Raw genomic sequence first — 20,051 nt, 5'->3', positions numbered from 1 at the left:
CTCTCCCACACACTCCCTGCTCAGGGGTGACCTTTCCCAGCCCTCTTTGCTGCTCCCAACCATCCTCAGGCAAAGGAAGCCTCAATTTAAATGAGTAACCACCTTCAGAACACAGCCAGCCTTGGTGCAAACCCTTCCCAGGTCCCCCAGCTGGCAAGAACTCTCTGGAACCAGCCCTTCCATGGCTCTCCCACCCCTCTCTCATTCCCTGCCTGCTGTTCCCATTCCCCTCACTGTCTGTGGGCTCCTCAATCTGCACAGAATGATTTCCAATTGCATTTTTGTTGCTGAGCCCATAAATCTCCCCAGACTGGTTTGTTTGATGCCCAGGCAGAGCTGTGGTGCTGTGGGGAGAGAACCAACCAAGGCAGGCTGAGGCTTTTTATGCTTTATTTATTTTATGGTGGCCCTTTCCTCCTCTCCTGGACAAGAAATGACCTCATTGTGTTTTAATATTCTAACAGCAGCCATTTTCAGTCCTTGAATCCTTGAATCCTTCATGTAGGGCCAGCTAAAAGCTTCTGACCCAAAGCAGCAGCCCAGAGCAGCCCAGGGAACATTGATTATATGTGGAGTGAGCCCTGAGCTTGTTTTGATGTTGATGAGCTGGGAAGGGAAGCTTCTCACTCTGCTTTCTTTAAAAAAAAACCGAACCAAACCCACTCAGTGCTGAGCCCACAGGATCATCATTATCCTGAAGAGCACTAAGTGGATAATTGAGCTAATCCACACCGTGAGGGAGGCACTGATGAGCCCAAAGCTTTTAGAACCAACTCTCCACAACAGCTCTGCTTTTTTCCCCCTTTTTCCATGGCAGTAATTTGGTGCATCCTCCAGCATGCACGGATCTATTGACAAAAATCCCTTTCCAGCTCTTTCTGTGTCTCAGGAGGGCTCAATCCTCCCTGGGCACGGGGATGTTGTCAGTGCCAGTGGAACAGAGGTGCTCAGGCACTGCAACACCTGCACAGGGCAGAGGCTGGGGGATCTCCCTTTGGAGATGCTGGAATTATTTCCCCGTGGCTGATGTGTTTCCCAGCAGGTGGAGGCTGGGGGATCTCCCTTTGGAGATGCTGGAATTATTTCCCCATGGCTGATGTGTTTCCCAGCAGGTGGAGGCTGGGGGATCTCCCTTTGGAGATACTGGAATTATTTCCCCGTGGCTGATGTGTTTCCCAGCAGGTGGAGGCTGAGCTGGAGATGAGGCAGGAGCAGCTCCTGGGTGTTTTTTGTCTGTGAGGGAATGGAGCAAGGCAGGAATAAAGGATGCAGAGCTCACTCTAAATGCAAAGTGCCTCTGGTTTGGGAATTTGTGAACTGGGGGGGTCCAGGCAGCTCCTCAGGGCCTGGGTCCTGTGCAAACAGCAGGGAATAAAAACCTTGCAGCAAGGAGCTTGTGATTTAAATCATTTAAACAGGCAGAGGGGCTTGAGCTGTGCATGAGGAGCAGAGCCCAGTACTGAGGTACCTGGGTAGAAAGAAGAAATTGCTGCAGTTTCTTTTTCTTTTTTTCTGCAAAGAGAAATCTTATTCTTGATTAAACCCCCCTATGTTCCCCCAGCTCCTTGGCCCCCATGGTTTGTTGCTGGGACAGAGCCCCTGCTGCAATAAAAGCATTTCTGCCTTCAGGAGATCAACACCCTCTGGAGCACCACCACACTCTCAAGCCTTCCTTTCTCCCACATTATTTTATTTTGGCAATTAAAATTTAAAAGATTCTTTTATGATGCTTCTGTGTCCAGCTTATGCCCACCCTGATAAATCCAGCCCATAAACTGAGCTCTTTATTTCTCAGCCCCCTGAAGAAGCCAGAGCAGCAGCTCTCAGCACTGCTTGTCCTTGGCTTTCTCCTGGGCATTCAACCTGGACAGAGGGAAAATTCAACACTGGGCCTTAACTAAACATTATCATTTATTTTGTTTATGGATAGCTCCTTTATTTCAAACAGAAATATTCCATATTCACTGGAAAGTTTGGTTTTTTGTTTTTTTTTTTCATGCCTGTTGGAAAGAGTTAGAATTTAAAAAAAAAACAATAAGGAAAAAAGGCTTGGATACATGCAAATCATACTGACTGTTGCCAAATGTATTAAAAGTTGCAGAGTTTTTCCTAAGTTACCTTCTTGCAAATGGAGGACAAACAACCACTGGCAGCCTGAATCCCCTCTGGAAAAATGGACAGAGCCAAAAATCTGTTTGCACCCAAAACAGCCAAGCTGGAATCTCTGCTGGGAGCTGCTCAGGGAAGGGCTTGGGGCAAAGGGAGTCAGCTCTGCTCCTGGAACACAGAGAGGAATCTTCCCCACTTTCCTGCCCTGCCCCAGCTTTGGGATCCAGTGAAATTCTGGTTCCAAAAAGCCAAAGTGCCCATTCCAGCCCTGCTGCTCTGGGCTGATCCATTTCCCACAAAATAAAACCAAAGCCCTGGCTTGGAAAAAACTGGGAACAAAGCACTTCTGGTCCAGGGGGCAACAGCCATGGCCAAGGGACCCCAAGGCTTTCTGGGGCTCTAAATCCCAGCTGGCTGTGTGGCAGTGACAGGGGATGAACCCCAGGCTTGTTTTACCTTTTTTAACCCTTCAGTGCCGTGGTCTCTTTTTGTCAGTGATGCTCCCGAGCCCTGACTCCAGGATTTGTGTGTCCCTCCCATTAAAAGCTCAGGAATTTTTAGAGCTGGTGGGAAACTGGGTTTTACTGGATAAATCCTGGGCAGGCACAGGTGCCAGCCTGGTGTTGGTAAGGCTGGAGGTGAGGGTGGTGTCCAGGCACGCTGCAGGCTGGGATTTAACCTTGCCCCAGGAAAACAGAGCTCTCCCTCTGGGCTGGGCTCACAATACTGAGAGGAACACCCCAGGTTGGTGTGTGAGCAGGTTTTGAGCCCTGCTTTGTGTCTGAGCAGATTTTTGAGCTCTGGTTTGTGTGTGAGCAGGTTTTTGTTGTGTCTCAGGAGCCAGGCCTCTCACCAGTGATTCCTGAAGTCAGGAGTGGGAAGGATTGAAGGTTTATCCCAGGCAGGTCCCTTTGGGGTGGCTGCTGTCTGTCCATCCCACGTGGGGAGCAGCTGAGATGCAGCACTGAGGGAAGGGAGCCTTTCCCTGCCCAGCCTGGGCACCTCCCTGCTCCCCTCTCTTGCCCTTCTGAGGTTCTGCAGCCCCTTGGAGATGCATTTCTGAGAGAGCCAAAAGCACAGCACACCACTAATGCTTCAGCACACCTGGCCAGCTGTTGGGAAATACAAACACTCCACGTGATCACTTTGATGTGTTCTTCCAGAAGGAAATCACTGACGTTGGTGGCACGGGGGGAAGGCAGCACTGGGACTCCTGGAGCACCCAGGAGTGGGAACAGAACTCCCCCAGCTCTGAGGTTTGAAGTCATCCTTGCTCAAGGTGCCCACCCAGGGGCTGAACATCATGTCTGTGCTGTGGCTGCCCCTTGCTCTGGGCCAGGCAGCTCCCCAGCCTGGGCTGTTCTGTCCATCTGCACCCAGTCCGTGCTGCCAGCCTGGCCTGGCCCAGCCCTCAGCTCCTCCTGGCTGTCCCCCAGCCCCTCCAAATCACTGACCTGACCCTCCCCAAACTCCAGGATGGTCGGCAAATTCCCCTGCTTGGGGCAACGCCTCTTCAGGCTCACCAGGAAGGGTTGGGGCAGCGAGAAAATATCCACATTATTGCCCAGATCGATCCAGGTGACGCTGGGGAACTTCTTGGGGTCCTTGAGGGTCTCGGTGAGGTCCCTGAGGATGGCCTTGGTCAGGCGGTTGCCGTTGAGCGCCAGCGTGGTGAGGCGGGGCAGCCCGCAGAGGGCGGGCAGCAGCTGCAGCAGCATCTCGTCCGTCAGCTCGGTGAAGCACAGCTCCACCGTGTCGATGTGCTCCGAGCTGTGCTCCAGGTACGACGTGACCCTCTCCAGGTCCTTCAGGGTCAGCGGGATCCCCGACAAGTCCACGGTGTTGTCCTGGGGCTTCCCCATCAGCACGGCCTTCAAGCTGTGGGGGGGAGGCGAGGAAGGGGTTAATGAGGGGTGGATCTGTTTGGGGACGGCGCTGCTGAGAGGGAAGTGTGGGAGCCTGGGTGTGAGAGTTTGGAACTTTCTGAAAGGCACAGACCCACCAGAGAACACTGCACCTCACCTCAGGTGTGGAGAAGGCTTCCAAAATTGACTGACAGCACTGGGATTGCAGGTGTGGAGTTGGTTATTCCAGATTTTGGCTGGTAATTCCTGTGATGTTACAGGGTGGAGAACTTAGAGAACTAAGAGTTTGGGAATTGATTGACAGCACTGGGATCACAGGTGTGGAGTTGGTTTTTCCAGATTTCCACCCTGTAAGATCACAGGGTGGAGAACTGAAGAGTTTGGGAATTGATTGACAGCACTGGGATTGCAGGTGTAGAGTTGGTTATTTCCACCCTGTAAGACCACAGGGAGGAAAACTTAAGAGTTTGGAGTTTTACAATATAAATAAATATGAAGCAAGATAGAAGTTTTAGAGCAGAGACAAGTGAGGATGGGGTTGGCTCTGCTTGGAGGCAGCACTGATGAGAGGGAAGTGTGGGAGCCTGGGTGTGAGAATTTGGAACTTTGTGTGCTGAAAGGCACAGACCCACAAGGAAATGTCAGGAGAACCACAAGGGAACACTGCATTTGACCTCAGGTGTGGAGAAGACTTCCAAAACTGACTAACAGCACTGGGATCACAGGTGTGGAGTTGGTTATTCCAGATTTCCACCGTGTAACATCACAGGGTGGAAAACTTAGAGTTTGGGGTTTTAGAATTTAGAAATAAATATGAAGCAAGATGGAAGTTTTACAGCAGAGACAAGTTGTTCTTCTTTACCTTCTTCTTCCTTCTTCTTCATGGGTTTGGGTGGTGTTTTGTAATTGGGCAGAAAATCCACACTTCGGGCTTTGAGGGATCAGTTATTGGGTTAAAAGGGAAAATAATCCAGGTGTCATTTCTTAATTGGATGGTTTAGTCTTAGAAGACCTCATAACAAGAGATAGTTTGCCATTTTGTGCCTTGCTCATGAAAGAACTCATGGCTGTGAAGCTGTTTCACTGATAAGAAATAATAAACACCTGAGTCCAAACATGAACTACCCCTCTAGTGCCTTCCATCCTGACCTCAACAGAGTTAGAAAATAAATACAGAAAACCCACAGGCAAGGACAGGAGTTGTGGGAAATTGATTTTTAGATAATTACGTAATGTATTATAATTTATAATTACATTATAATTAGGAAATAGTCAGCTTCTAATTGTGATAGCATGAATTATAACACCTATATTGTCTCACCCTTCTCATGAAACTAAAAACAGAATAAAAGATTTCCAAACACCTCTCAGTTGCCCCATCTCTGGGGCAGGGAAAGGCTGTTGTCCAACAAGGAGTTACGGAGAGGTTTCCTGGAGGATTTCAGCTGGGATGGATGGAGGACTGTGGGAAATGGGTCTGTGGGGAGTTCTCAGGGCTGACACAAGGCCCACACAGTGTGCAAACCTTGAGATAAGAAATGCTGGCTTAGAAATGCCATGGAATAGGACAGACATTGCTGAGAGAGAAATGGAGCTACAAAAAAGTTTCAGGAGATGGCCTTGCAAATCAGACTGGATACTTTGGAGAAACAGAACTATGAAAGAGGCACTGTAGTGGCATCCACGAGGGGTTGTTTTAGATTATTGCCTTTAAGGCATGGCACAGCAAGAAGCTGATAGACCAAGAAACTTATAATGCATTGTAATTTTAAAATAGTTTGCCTGTGATTGTGATGGCATGAATTTTAACACCTGCATTGCCTCACCCTTCTCATGAGACTGAAAATGGAATAAAAAGTTTTTAAAACACCTCTCAGCTGCCCCATCTGTGGGGCAGAAAAGGGCATTGTCCCTTTTCCAGCAGCTCTTCTGCAGGGTGTCCGTGCTGCTGGGGGTCACTGGGACATTCCAGGGCTGTTTCATGAGGAACCCACATCCCAACCCCATCCTCCAGGAGTGCAAAGTTCATTTTTACCACCCCTGGCATAAAGAGGCTATCCTGGCTTTTCAGAGCCTTTCCTGCTGCTTTTAAAAGGGTGAGGAAGCCCTTGGTTAGACAGGCAGGAATTGCAGTGGGACATTTCCCCCTAGGAAGCTCCTTGAGCAGGAGGACAAGATTTTTGTCCTCTCAGCTGCACAGGTGGGAAACTGAGACCCCAAACTTAGACACCTCCAGGGTGGTTTGACTTCATTGCCAGTGTGTGAGAACTGTTCTCTCCTTTCTAGAGGTCTACAAGAAACCCTCAGATAAATACATTAACCCTCAGATAAATACATTAACCCTCAGATAAATACATTAACCCTCAGATAAATACATGAATTCTCACAATCTCAGAGATTTATGAGCACGAGCTAGGCTGGACTTTCACAGGTCACTTTATCTCCAGCAAAGCCCTGCTGGCAAACCATGTGCTGAGGATGTTTTTAATGAATTATCCTGGATGCCTGAGGGGGTGGAAGGAGCTCTGTGACTGCTGTGTCAGCCTGGTGGCCTCAGGTGTCTCCTGAGCTGCCCAAGGAATGATGCTGTGGAGAATTCTGTGATGCTGCTGCTCTGACTCCTCTGGGAGAGTTTTTTTCCAAGCTGCCCATAAGGGATGACTGCCCAGAGATTCCAAATTAGGCAAAAAAGGGGAGTTTTACCCCAAAAATCCATGCCCATGAGTTGAGTACCAGTTAAATCCAGAGCTACTCCACACCCAGAGCTGTAATTTGGTGTTGGCAGCTGTTTCTCTTGGACATCTACAGCCACATCATTTTTGGGAGCAGCCCCATGTGGGATCAAGGTGATGCCTCAGTAACAAGTTTTACCCAGCAAAAAAATCCCAAATCTCTCTTGTCTTGCAGCCTTTGAGCACCAAAGCAGCATCTCACCCCCAAATAAAGCACAGAGCACCCCTGGGAATCAGTGACAACCATTTATCAGCATGGCAGCCAGGGCTGGATCCTGGTTTTATCCATTTTTTCCTGTGGGATGTCTGGTGTGGCCTTAAATAAGCAAAGTTAAGGAGATAACAAAGGGGGAATGGGGACAGCTTCAGGACAGCTGTATTTTTTTTTTTTCCTCTTTTCATCTGCTTTCAGTATTGCTGCACATTTGTTCTTTCCCTCAGAGCATGGATGGGATTTCTGCCAGGCAGGAAAAGGGGATTTCTCCCTGGGGTTCCATCCTTTCCCCCTGAGAGGGATTTAGCAGATCCCCAGTGGAACAGATGGACTGATTCCCTTTCCCAGCTGCCTTTTCACCCTGCAGATGAGCACAAAGATCCCCTGAACCCCCAGGTCAGAGTGGCCTGGGCTGCTCCTGGGGGAGGCTTTGCCCTCCTGTCCCTGGGGAGCCAAGCACACAAACCCCAAACAGGATTGCATCCAAGCAGTTCTGAGGCAGAACATGGAAATAAGAGGGATATTTATGTTAACAAACAGCTGGAAAAGCTCCCAGCCCTGCCAGAAAATTGGCCCCAAATCCCAGGAGGAAAATCTTAACCATTAAACAAATCCCTGTGAGCTTTAGTGGGGGATCAGTTACACCCACTTGGTTTCATCCTCACATTTTACAAGGCTGTTCCATAGGGAAAACACTGATTTTTTTCTTCCCCCCCAAGCTGGGTTTTGCCCAATATAACACCAGGATTGGGAATAGAGCCCTTCCCTAAGCTCCCACACTGGCAGGATGCTGATTTATCCACGCTCACGCTGAGCTGAAAGCTCTGTGCCATGGAATCAGATCAGAAAATGTTGTCATAAACAGAAATATTGATGTTTAGATCAAAGGGAATGAAAAGAAAGGGGTTTCCTCCTGCTTTAAATTCATGGCACTGCTCTCAAGCACTGCACGAATCGTGACTTGTGTCGTGTGCTGAAGGAAAATTGGGATGTTCAGCCCAATTCCCTGCAAAGGAACAGCTCAGGGAAAATGAAGAGGCAGCCCCAGAGAGGGAGGAATTCCAGCAAGGAATTTGGAGAGACACCTGGTGAGAAAAGTATTTCTGAAAATGTCAGTGAAACATTAGTGGGTGTAATGAGTCACCCAAAAAAATCCAACACAACAAAAGAAAGGTAAAATCCTGAGATAAAAGATTTGTCCTGAAATAATGGTGGTAGCAAGGATCAGCATTAAATCTTTTTTCAAAATCCCCTGCTCCAAATGATGGCAAACACTGGAGCAGAGATTGGGAAAGGAAGGAATACAAACAAATGCTGCAAAATCAGTGAGAATTGTGAGTAAAGGGCTGAGAATCCCCACCCTCAGAGGAGGAATCAAGACAAATAAATACATTTTTATTGTTTATTTGTCTTGAATAATAATTATTACATAATTATTTAGCTGAAAGAGGGAATGTGACTTGATAATAACATATTGTATATTGAATAGCCTGTACTATTCCATATTATACTTATATATTATTTTGTATAATATTATTGTATTGGTTTATTGTTATTTATTATATTAATTTATATATATTATATTATATTATATTATATTATATTATATTATATTATATTATATTATATTATATTATATTATATTATATTATATTATATTATATTATATTATATTATAGTATATTACATTATATTATAGTATAGTATATTATATTATAGTATAGTATAGTATAGTATAGTATTTATTTATTTTTATTATATTAATTTATATTTTATATTATAATTATATATTATTTTATATTTTATTTATATATTATAAACATTTTCTATTTTTATATTTTTATATTTTTATATTTTATATTTTATTTATATATTATAAAATATATAAATATAATGAGGATGAATGAAACAGAAATGAGAATTAAATGCTCTTTTTTCACCCCTCTTAATGCAGGATCTGAGGACACCTCCTGATGCTGAAAGACTGAATTCTTAGGGGATAAAAGGAGCTCAAATTAACCTGCAGCCATGGGATATCCCTGAGACCAAGGACTTTGTGGAGGTCCCAAGTGGACAGGGCACTGCTGTGGCTGAGAACATCCAAAATCCTGGTAGGATTTAAAAATAAATAAAGAAATAAAAAATTGGCTGTGGACTGAGTGGAATTGAGGAGCAATCAAAATTCTGCAATTCACCCAAATGGAGTGACCAGAATTGGAGTTGCCAAATTCTCCAAAATTTAGAGCCAGGAAATTCCTCCTTTGGGTTCATCCTCTTTTTTTTTTTTTACTGAATTTTACACAAACCCAGTGTGGGCACTGCTGGGATTGCTCCTGAGCTGCCCCAGCTCTGTGGTCACAAAGGTTTATAAAAAAGGTTTATAAACAGCACAGTTTAAAGCCTCTGTTCCCCACAGCTTGGAAAGACTTCCCTCCTCAGAGACTCTCAGGGTAAAGAGGATTTTTAAAATACATAAATTTCAAAATATGGAACTTTAAAGCTCCTTTTGAGCTTACCAATAAATTCATTAAAAATTCCTAAGTCTTTGCTGGTAAGAAAGCACCAGTGGGGATTAATTATTGTGCTCTCTTCTTGTTCCAAGAGCTTTCCCAGTTTTGCCAAGGTTTGCACTTTTCATGTCAGAAACTCCCCAAATCCCTGTTACAACATCATCCAAATTCCAGCCTGCTCCTCCTGCAGAGTGCTGGATTTTGGAGGGTAGGAAGGGCAGATTGCTCAGCCTGGCCCTGAAATGTGACATCAAAATTAACTTTAATGTGTTTATAAAATGATTGTGCCTGCTGGGAATGCTCTGTGGGAATCACAACCCTAAACAGCATATTGGAAAATAAATAAATAAATATCCCCAAACAGTTTGGGTTGCTCCTTGGATTCAGCACAGGAATTTTGAAGCATCTTAAAAGCAAACCTGGAGGGAAAGCTACAATTGTTCCTATGGCAGCAGGACCCCACAGTGACCTCCTGTGCTGTTGTGTGCTCTCACAGCTTCCCAAATCCCCAAATCCCCAAATCCCTGTTTCCCTTGGCTCCACACCAAGCTCCAGGCCAGGGGTTTGGATGGCAGAAGGGAATTCTGGGCTCCTGGGAGGGCTCCATCCATAAATCCTGGCCAGCAGGATCAGAGTCAGGAGCTGTGGCTGACAACTCTGATCCATGCAATGGTTTGGGCTGGAAGGGACCCACAGGGACACACAGGGACCCCAGACCAGCCCCTCCATGGGGACAGGCACAGGTACAAACCTAAAACCCCAAACCTGAAACCCCAAACCTAAAACCCCAAACCTGAAACCCCAAACCTAAAACCCCAAACCTAAAACCCCAAACCTAAAACCCTAAACCTAAAACCCCAGGTACAAACAGCAAGGAGAGGGAATTTTGTCCTGGGTGAGGGCTGGCCACTCCCACAGCCACAAGGCTCCACCTCGGGCTGTGGGACAAAGGGACACTGGAGAGCAGGGACAGAGCAGGGGGACACCCCACAGTGTCACCTCACAGGGCAGGGACACTTCACAGAACAGGGACACCCCACAGTGTCACCTCACAGGGCAGGGACACTTCACAGAGCAGGGACACCCCACAGTGTCACCTCACAGGGCAGGGACACCTCACAGTGTCACCTCACAGAGCAGGGACACCCCACAGAACAGGGACACCCCAGAGTGTCACCCCATAGAGTAGGGACACCCCACAAAGCAGGGACACTTCACAGAGCAGGGACACCCCACAGTGTCACCTCACAGGGCAGGGACACCCAAGAGAGGTGTCACCCAACAGAGCAGCGTCACCACACAGAGAAGTGTCACCTCACAGAGCACTGTCACCTCATAATGTCACCCAAGAGCAGTGAAACCCCACAGAGCAGGGTCGCCTCACAGAGTAATGTCACCCAAAAATGTCATCCCACAGATCAGTGACATCCCACAGAGCAGAGACACCTCACAGAGCAGTGCCACCCAAAAGAGCAGTGTCACCCAAGAGAGGTGTCACCCACCAGAGCAGTGTCACCACACAGAGCCGTGTCACCCAAAACCATCACCCCACAGAGCAGTGTCCCCTCACAGAGCAGTGTCACCTCACAATGTCACCCAAGAGCAGTGTCTGGGGTCCTGCTGGACTCCCTGACCTGGGAGGGCTGTCCCAGGATGATCCCATGGAAATGCCACCCACCCTTGTCCCCCTGTCCGTCCCCTGTCCCCCTGTCCCTCCCTTGTCCCCCTGTCCCTCTCCTGTCCCCTGTCCCTCAGTGTCCCTCAGCAAAGGGACCCCATGAAAAGCCAGGAGCTGCTCAGAAATTGGATTTCTGCTATCCCCCCATCAATATCTCCAGCAGGGACAATTAGCAGCTCATTTGCATGGAGCTCATTTGAATACAGTTCATTTGCATATAGCTCATTTGCAGGTTGGGATGGGGAGGGAAGGGAAAGCTCCTTGCTCTGTTTCAGAACCATCTTTCCTCCCCCCCTTCTCAATTTGTTTTTATTTCCTGCTAAACAAAATGCTAAAAATAAACACTTGGGAGCAATCAAAATGCTTTGCTATAATTATAACTCTATTTAATTTAGTGGAGAAAAAAAAATAAAAGTAAATCTGCTGCTGTTGGAGAGCTCCATTTTCCTATCCCATCCTCCCCAAAATAAAATGTATTTATATCACCTTCCCAACGATCCAATTTGCTCCCAAATCTCTGATTTTATACAGAAATTGCTGGAATTTTCCCAGCAAACTCCACTCCAGGGGGATAAGGAGCTGCAGCTGATAGAACCTGGATTTTACAGGAGAGGCAATTTGCACAGAAAAAGCAATCAGCAATTCAAAGGAAAACATCCTGGGCTCGTTGCTTCTGGAAATGACTCCCTGGAAGAGAATTGGCCCAAAATAAGGATTTGTGTTACAATAAATGAGAGTTTGCCATAAAACAAACAGCATTTTCTTCAGATTCTAGCACAGGAGGGGAAAAAAAGGCTGGAAAGGCTCTTGGAAAGGGACTTTTATGATTGAAGAGATACAAAAGTACCCAAATAATGCTGGATTTACATGAGCAATTCCCCACTAAGGAGAGAGGAAGCAGGGCTGGTTAGGAAAAGGACCTTTAAATCCATTTGCAGCCCTCAGGAACCAGAGGGAAGAGGCCACAGGAAAAGAAATTCCGAATAATTTGCTCATAAAAACACCCAACTGGCTGCCAACAGTGTAAAAAAAGTGAAAGAAGAGGAGGAAAATGAAAAGGGAGAGGGATGTGATGGAGAACAGCAGTGCTGGCCAGGACTCCTGCATTTTTCTGGAAAAGCAGGATGGAGATTTCCCTAAAATCCATCATTCCAGCCTCTCCCTTTGGTTTTGCTGGTGCTTTGTTTGATTTTTGGAAGGAATGAGCCCATCAGAGGCTGGATGTGATCCCACAAGTGAGGGCAGAGCGTGGCTGCTCCTGCTCTGTCCCCTCACCACAAACTGAGTTTTGCCACGTCGATGGAAATGGGGGCTGGTGTTAATTATCCCCATCCCAAACCAGAGCCTCAGGAGCTTTGGGATGGGGGAAACACCCAGGAACAGCCAGAACTGAGAGGCAACGGCTCCAATTCACCAAAATCCTCTCCCAGCCCTCAAATCTGCCCCTGGTGCTGTCAAACAACAACAAAAAAAAAAAACCAAAAAATGTGTGGAGAACTCCCTGTATCCAGGCCCTCACTGGGGTTTGAGGTTCACACTCAGCAGAGGCTCTTTGTGTTTCCTGTTCCTTGAAATAAGTTGAATTCCATTCACACAAAAGGGAAAACCCCAGGATTTTTGGGGGTGGGGAGAGAAATTTCAACTCTGATCCTCCAGCCCAGTTTTCTCATCAGAAACCAAAAAAAAAATCAAACAACAACAAAACCAAAACCCCTCTCCCAACTGCTCTTCCTGCAATTAGGGAGTGATCAGCTGCCAAAATGTGTGCCTGGGGCTTGGCTTTCCCTAAAATGTTTATTTTCTTGGAGCACAGATGACATTTGGAAGAGTTTAGGCAGGCTGAGGTCCCCTCTTGCTCTGATGGGAGCCAGAGCCCCAGAGCAGCCAGCCTGGCTCCCCGGGTGCTGCTGTCCCCTCCCTCCTTGGCAAGGGATTGTTCCCACAGCCAGCAGCTGCCATCACCCCCTGTTTCTCCCTTTTCTTCCCCCAAATCCTTGGCAGGACCCTAAATCCTGCCCTTCCCACCAAAATCCCAGCAGCTCTGGTGCCCAAGTGAAGGCAAACAGGGATGGAGCAGAGGGAAACTCCTGGTGTGGTTTGGGGAACAGGGACACATGGGATGGGTCTGTGATGTCCCATGTGGGGCTGGTGGCCTCCAAGCCCATCCAAGGGGTCAGGAAGCTCCTCCAGAGCACAGAACATCCTGAGGAACATCCAGGGATTTGTGCTGGAGGAGCTGCAGCAGCCAAAGGAGGAGGAGATGGACACAGTGAGGCAGCCAAGAACCTCTCACCTGATGTTTGGCCAGGTTTCAATCAGAATTTGTACATCTATTGAGCCAAAAAAGCTTTTTAAAATCATAATTTGTACATCTATCAAGCAAAAAAAGCTTTGTTTCACCTGGTTTTCAGCACCCAGGGGTTCAGCTGGCCAAGCAAACTGTGTTCCCAACCTCCCAGGGGTTGGGATGGGGTCCCTGGGATTTGGCAGCCCCAGGATAAGGAGCCCTGGGTTGGAATTTCCAACCCTGGGGTGCATCTGCTTCCCATTAACACCAAACACTGGGTGTGAGCAGAACAGAGCCACCATTGTCCCCTCAGCTGTCCCCCAGTGAGGAATAACAGGGCACAACCTGGCCCACTGCTGCTGCCTTCTAAAGAAAAAGGGATTTTTGGGGTGGTTTTTCATCTTCTGTTCCAGTGAGAGGATTTTGTAGCATCCCTCTCCTCTGTCACTGCAGCAGAGGTTGGAATTGAGTTTCTGGCACCCTGTGGGTTGCTGTTCCTGCTGGGCACAGATTTTGGTGCAGTTGTTTCATTTGAAATCCCCTTCCCTGAGCCCAGAAAGTGACTGCAGCCATTCCTGCAAAGCCAAACAAAGGGAAAAATCCAGGCAACAACGAGAGCAGCCTGAGCTGCCCACAGCAAACTCCCTCTGCCCCAGCTCTCCATTGCTTCTGGCAGGTTATTGCCCTGCTGGAGGGGGATTTCAGCCTCCAGCTGCCCCCAGAGATGCAAACAGAGCAGGGATGTGATCCTGTGCTCTGAGCAGCAAACACTGCCCAGCTCCCCCATCCCCAGGCACTGCAAATTCTGCTGGACAAGCAGGAAAACCACAAAAAACCTTCCCTGGATTCTCCTTGTTTGGCTTCCCTGCTCCAACAATGCAAATATTTTGCTTTTTTTCCTCTGCTCTCTGCACCCACCAGTGCTGAGGGTTCGTGTCACCGTTTAAGGAACGCTGCTGCAAAGATCAGCACAACAACAAATCTTCCAATCTTCCCCAGTGATTTGTCCATATTATTATATCAACATCAACAGATGCTTTCTTTTTTTTTTTTTTTTTTTTTTCCCTTTTTTTTCCTTTTTTTCTTTTTTTTTTTTTCCCCAAATCTCCAGCTCATCATCCTTGGGATAACGAGCCCCACTGGAGGGGCCAGCAGCTGATGAAAGCAGGGAGGGGATGCAGGACAGGACTGGCTCCAGATGGGCATTTGTGCCAGGCCAGGAGCTGCCCAGGGATAATCCTCACTCCCCAGGGCACCAGAGGAGTCACCTGCAGCACACCACGGTGGATTCATCCCAAAAAAAAAACCCCACCAGCTCCCCAGGCTGGCGCTAATCCTGGATAAGGAGAGAGGAAAACACCTGCAGGAACATATTGCACCCTGGGCTGGACAAAGGGGATCAGCCTTGGGGCTCCTCTGACGCTGGGATGTGTCAAAACACAGCCTGGCAAAAACCTGAATGCGTCCAGAAGCTTTGGACTTTTTCCTGGAGGTGCCAAAATCTCCCTTTTGAGATGCAAAAGAACCTTCTGTGCTTCAGCTGCTCCAGAGGGTTTGGTTTTTTCCCTCCTCCCCATCTCTCAGGAGCCAAGGGGAGTGTGAGGATGAAGGAAGGGGGTGACCCCAGTTTGTGTCACCCATGGGGACAGACAGAACCCCCTGGTGATGACACAGCCCCCCCAGCCCCTTTTTGCAGCGTGATTTTAAATGATTTCCATTCAAAGAGCAGCAGCAGCAGCGGGAGGTGGGAACTCACCGAGTTCAAGTGATGGATGAGCTCACTAAACACCTTCATTCACCGCCTGGAAGGGCTGGGGAAATCAAATAAATGGAAAAAGCGCCCATCAAAGCTTCATCACGGAGCTTGATGGTTTTAATTGGGAAATGCAGCCCGGGGTGACAGCCAGGCTGGGCTGGCTGGGGATTAAATGGGCTCTGCTGCTGGGAGTGCTGCCTTTCCCCCACGGAGCAGCGTCCAGGCCCCAGATCGCCCCTCACCACCCAAAAAAAGGAGTCAGTGGCTGTTGTGAGACAAAACAAATCATCCCAGAGTGTCTGGACCACTTCCAAGCAGGGGGATGAATTATTTTCCCAGCTGATTCCCTCGTTTAATAACAATTTCTACCGGGCCGAGTGGTGGGGATGGATTTAAATAATCCCAGCCGTGTGTCCGTGGAAAATCTCATTTCCACTCTGCCCAGAAGCAGAGGAGTAATTATTACCAAAAAAAACCAAATTAAAACCCCACACTTTGCACCATCAAAGGCCTTTTCTAATTAAGCACAGGACTAAAAAACACATCTAAAGAGGCACAAGAACCCAAGTGCAAGGAGGTGGGAGGGGAGGAAAATTATCATTATTCCTTGATTGAGCTGCAGGAGGAGAGGGGAAAGAGGAGGATGAGGGGGGCTTGAAATTGAGTTAGTGCCTTAAAAACCTGAAGTTTATTAGGCTGCAGCAAAAGTGTGAGGGAAAAGCCAGTGGGGAAGGGTGTCCTGCTGCTCTAAATCACCCCAGCCCAGCCTCAGGTTGTTTCTGCTTTATTTTCCAGCATTTCTGGCTGACAGGAGCAGCAAAAGCAATTTGAGATTTTTGTCAGGGTCAGTATTCATCAGGCTGGGGGGAATGGGGTTTGCAGTTTGGGTCAATTGTTTTCAATTCTGGGGCAGCCCACACAGAGGGCAGGGGAAGGGCTCATTTTACACACGGAGCCAGTGGGAAACCTGAAATCCCTTGGGATGTGCCAGCCCTGTGCCACCAACCCGGGTGGCATTTCAGTGGCCATGAATTATTCACAGCTCAGCTCTTGGTCAATGCCAGCTCCTGGCTGGGCAAGGTGTGCCAGCAGCTGCAGCCTCTCCATGGGCAGGGAGAATTTCTCCCCCAGCCAAACTCAGCTGGAAAAAGAACTCAATTCCACCCCAAGCTGCTGGTCTGGTGGCCAAATAGTGGCAAGGAGTGATTTCAGCACCACCTGCTTGGTGTGGTTTGCTCAGTTTTTCCTGGAAGCAGGGGGCAGATCCTACAGCTCCCACTGCAACAAGCACAGGAAAATCAGAATTTTCCCAGAATATCATCAACAATAACTCCCTTTATGCTTTAAAATTATTTAAGGGATACCTGGAGGCATTTAAAAGATGTGGAGATGTGATCTTGGCTTAGTGGTGGACTTGATCTCAGAAGGTTTTTCCAGCCATGATGGTGGCAGCTCCTTTAATTGCCACAAGCCACACATTGCAGAATTATTTCTCAACCACAGCCCTCACAGATCTTTACTCCCCCAGATTTGCAGCATTCCACCTTTCACCCACACCAGGCATTTCATCTGTTCACAGCTTGGCCCTGCTTTCATCCTGCCAAAACTCTCTGACTCTTTCAACTCAACCAGAAGCATCACAGCATTTTCCTTCCAAGCCTCTGGAGTGGGGTTCAATGGCCTGTCCTGAATTCTCTGGGCTTTTGGGCCCTTCAGCATCATCCAGCTTGGAGAACTGGCTGGAAAAGGAATTCCTTGGGTGGTTTTCAGCCTCTGTTTTGCTGCTGGGAGCAGCTCAGGACATCCCTGTGCACTGTCAGGTCCATCCCTCCCTGCCTGACACCCCCTCCCCAAGCCAGGGATAAAGCACAAACCAGGGACACCCTGAATTTATACCCCACTGGCCTGAAAAGAGAAATATTTAACACCAAAGCCTCTTAGTCTGTACATTATCAACTTTAAAATGACACAGCTTTCTTTTTTTTCTTTTTATTCCTCTCTCATTCAAGAAATCCACCTCCAGCTGGATGGAATCCTTTCCTTCTTCCCACTCAGCCTGTGCTGACTTATTCCTCCTCTCCCCTCCAACATCACACCAAATTCCCACCAGGACAAAACATTTCACCATGGTCACAAAACCCTGGGGTTGCCAGAGCAGATATTTGCACATTAAACAGCATTTTTGGAGAAGATTCACTGGAATTTCTACATCACAAGGAGCTCCAGGGAGCTGCATCCCAGTTTCAGAGGGTTGGGATTTTCCCTTTCTTTGGGAGGCAGCTTGGACACATTTAACCCCAGTTTAACCTGCCCACCCCACTCAAATCTACAAAAAATCAAAAATCTCAATGCAAAGGACCAGCCTCAAATGCTGCTCCTGTTCAGATATCTTGGGAAATGGATTTTCCACAAAGCAAAGGAGCAGCTTGGGCACATTTAACCCCAGTTTAACCTGCCCACCCCACTCAAATCCACAAAAAATCAAAAATATCAATGCAAAGGACCAGCCCCAAATGCTGCTCCTGTTCAGGTATCTTGGGAAATGGATTTTCCACAAAGCAAAGGAGCAGCTTGGGCACATTTAACCCCAGTTTAACCTGCCCACCCCACTCAAATCTACAAAAAATCCCAAATATCAATGCAAAGGACCAGCCCCAAATGCTGCTCCTGTTCAGGTACCTTGGGAAATGGATTTTCCACAAAGCAAAGGAGCAGCTTGGACATTCCCAGCCCGTGAGAGCACAGACACAGCAGGGACTGTGGGACTGTGCCTGCAGCAGGGAGGTGCCAAAGGGAATAAACTCAAGGGCAGCAGCCCAGAGCAGAGGGTGAGGAGGGAACAGAACTGACAGGGCACATCAGGGTTTGTTCCCAGCCCAGCCATAAGAGAAAGAGAAAAGTCACATCTTGAGTAGCTATAAAAATCCAAAGTGGGCAGATGGAGGCAATGCCCCATGGCCATGGAGGGGAGAGAGAGGTGAGGAGGACAGGGGTGATGGAAAGGGCAATCCTGGGATAAAATTACATCCAACTTTTTATTCCCAACTCCTCATTGGTACCTCAAAAAGTTCCTTTTTTCCTCTTTGTGTGCCCTGAACCCCATCAAAGCTCCTCACCTGCCAAATCCCACAGCCCTGCTGGGACCAGCTCCCTGCTGCTCTCCAGCACCACAAATTCCCAAACATTTCTGCCAAAGCACAGGAAATATTCCCAATTTATGACACTGGCTGAGCCCTGTGGGAACTCCACCAAGCCAAAGGTGTCTCCCAAAGGTTTTCCATTCTCTCTCCCAAAAATCTTAGCTCATTTCTGTGCCACTCCAGGCCTTCCCATCACATTTAGACATTTATTAGAGAGTGTGTCTGAGTCTGGGCTGAGCATCCCAACCTGGAAAGCCACCAGGAACCAGAACTTTGCTTTTCTCCATCCCCAGAGCCTCAGGCCATGCTGGACAGAGCAGAGAGGTTTGGGAATCGCCTGTTTTCCACTGCAAAAGGTGGAAAACTTCACCACCAGCCCAAACCACTGAGTTCTGAGCATTTGGAGCATCCTGTGTCCCCTCAGCTCCCCGGGCCAGCCCTGGAATGTGCATGGAATGGCATCCATGGGCACAGGGAGAAGGGATCACCCACACACATCCCAGAGGCTCCACTCCCACAGTCTCTGCTCTCTGCAGCACACACACATACAGAAATGGGATTTTAATGGCCAGGAGCCCCTGCTCCAGCCTCCTCCCACCACCTGGGTTTGTGCTGGGTGCTCTGAAGGGACCTTTTGTTTGCAGGAGCTCCAACTCCTCTCACTCACCCACCAGCTGCCACAGCAGAGGAGGATTTCCACCACAAACATTCCCTTTTGTTCTCCAAAGGGCTTCTCCCACCATCAAAACTCATTTTTAAAATAATTTTTTCCTTTGTAAAGCAACGCAAGCAGGCACTGCCAACATGAAAGCCCTGCATTCCTGCAAGACAGAAATGTTTTGTGTCCCTGATGGAATCAGGAGTGGGATGATAAAAGATCATTCCTGCCATCAGAATAAGGCTGCTCAACCTCTGTGAATTCATCTCTAAATCCAAACACCTTCTGTTCCAACAGGTCTCTGCTCCTGGATGCCAAATGCCATGGAGAACATCCAACCCTCAGGTAACCAGGGGTTAAATCTGCCACAGCCTCACAGAGCCTCCACATGCCCAAAATCTGTCCCAAATTATTCATTTTCCTGCTGTTTTCAAGGTGATTTCACATCAGAGGGTGAAAGGAGTTCAGGCTGAGTCACAGGTGTCACCAGCAGAAAGGATAAGTGGCAAAGAAAAGAATAGGCTGGAAAACCCAGGAAAACCCAGCTCAGGAAAACCACCTGGAAAAGCCAGGAGAAATGAGAAGAGAATCAGCTCCTGCCTCTTCCCAGGTGCCAGCACTGGGGAATTTGCACAGGTGAGGGCTGGGAGCTGTGAAATGAAAAATGGGGTTAGAAAGAGCAGAAAATGCCACATTGGCTCAGCCTGGTGTGAGCATTTGGGGGTTTCTCTGAGCAGCAGCAGGGTGAAAAAATCCACAAATTTAGGTCCAGATTGACCCCATTTAATTCCATTTAAACTGAGCTGCTTCACCCTAAATTCTTCTCCTGCTTTGTGCAGGGGCATTGACAAGAATTGTGTGTATAAGGAAAGATATTTGGTTTATCTGATGTAAATTTGGAGTTACAACGTGAATATTTGATATTCCTTCAGCTGCTGCCCACTGCCCCATCCTCTCTGCTGCATTCCTGCCGGGATATCCCCAGGGATGGTTTCCCCTGGAAACACCTCCTGCTCCCAGGAGCTTTGATTCCCGGTTTGCCTTTGTGATGCCGACAGGAGCAGGGAGATTCCAGGGCTGGAATCCTGTCCCCAGGCAGAGC

At 47.9% G+C, this 20,051-nt stretch overlaps 1 protein-coding gene across 1 annotated transcript in view; it reads right to left on the bottom strand.

Annotated features, from left to right (window-relative positions):
* Window positions 1-1,106: 1,106 nt before the first annotated feature.
* The window catches only part of LRRC75A (leucine rich repeat containing 75A), a 62,428-nt gene continuing 43,483 nt past the window's right edge, over window positions 1,107-20,051 (bottom strand). The window contains exon 4 of the mRNA XM_058037363.1: window positions 1,107-3,987. Coding sequence (XP_057893346.1) covers window positions 3,411-3,987 — 577 coding nt within the window. The 3' untranslated portion in view covers window positions 1,107-3,410. The remainder of the gene's footprint in view (window positions 3,988-20,051) is intronic.

Source organism: Melospiza georgiana, chromosome 19, assembly GCF_028018845.1.
Source record: "Melospiza georgiana isolate bMelGeo1 chromosome 19, bMelGeo1.pri, whole genome shotgun sequence".
In the NCBI taxonomy this organism is placed as follows: domain Eukaryota; kingdom Metazoa; phylum Chordata; class Aves; order Passeriformes; family Passerellidae; genus Melospiza; species Melospiza georgiana.
Note: the sequence above shows the minus strand (reverse complement) of the source record. Positions and strands in the feature narration are given on the sequence as shown.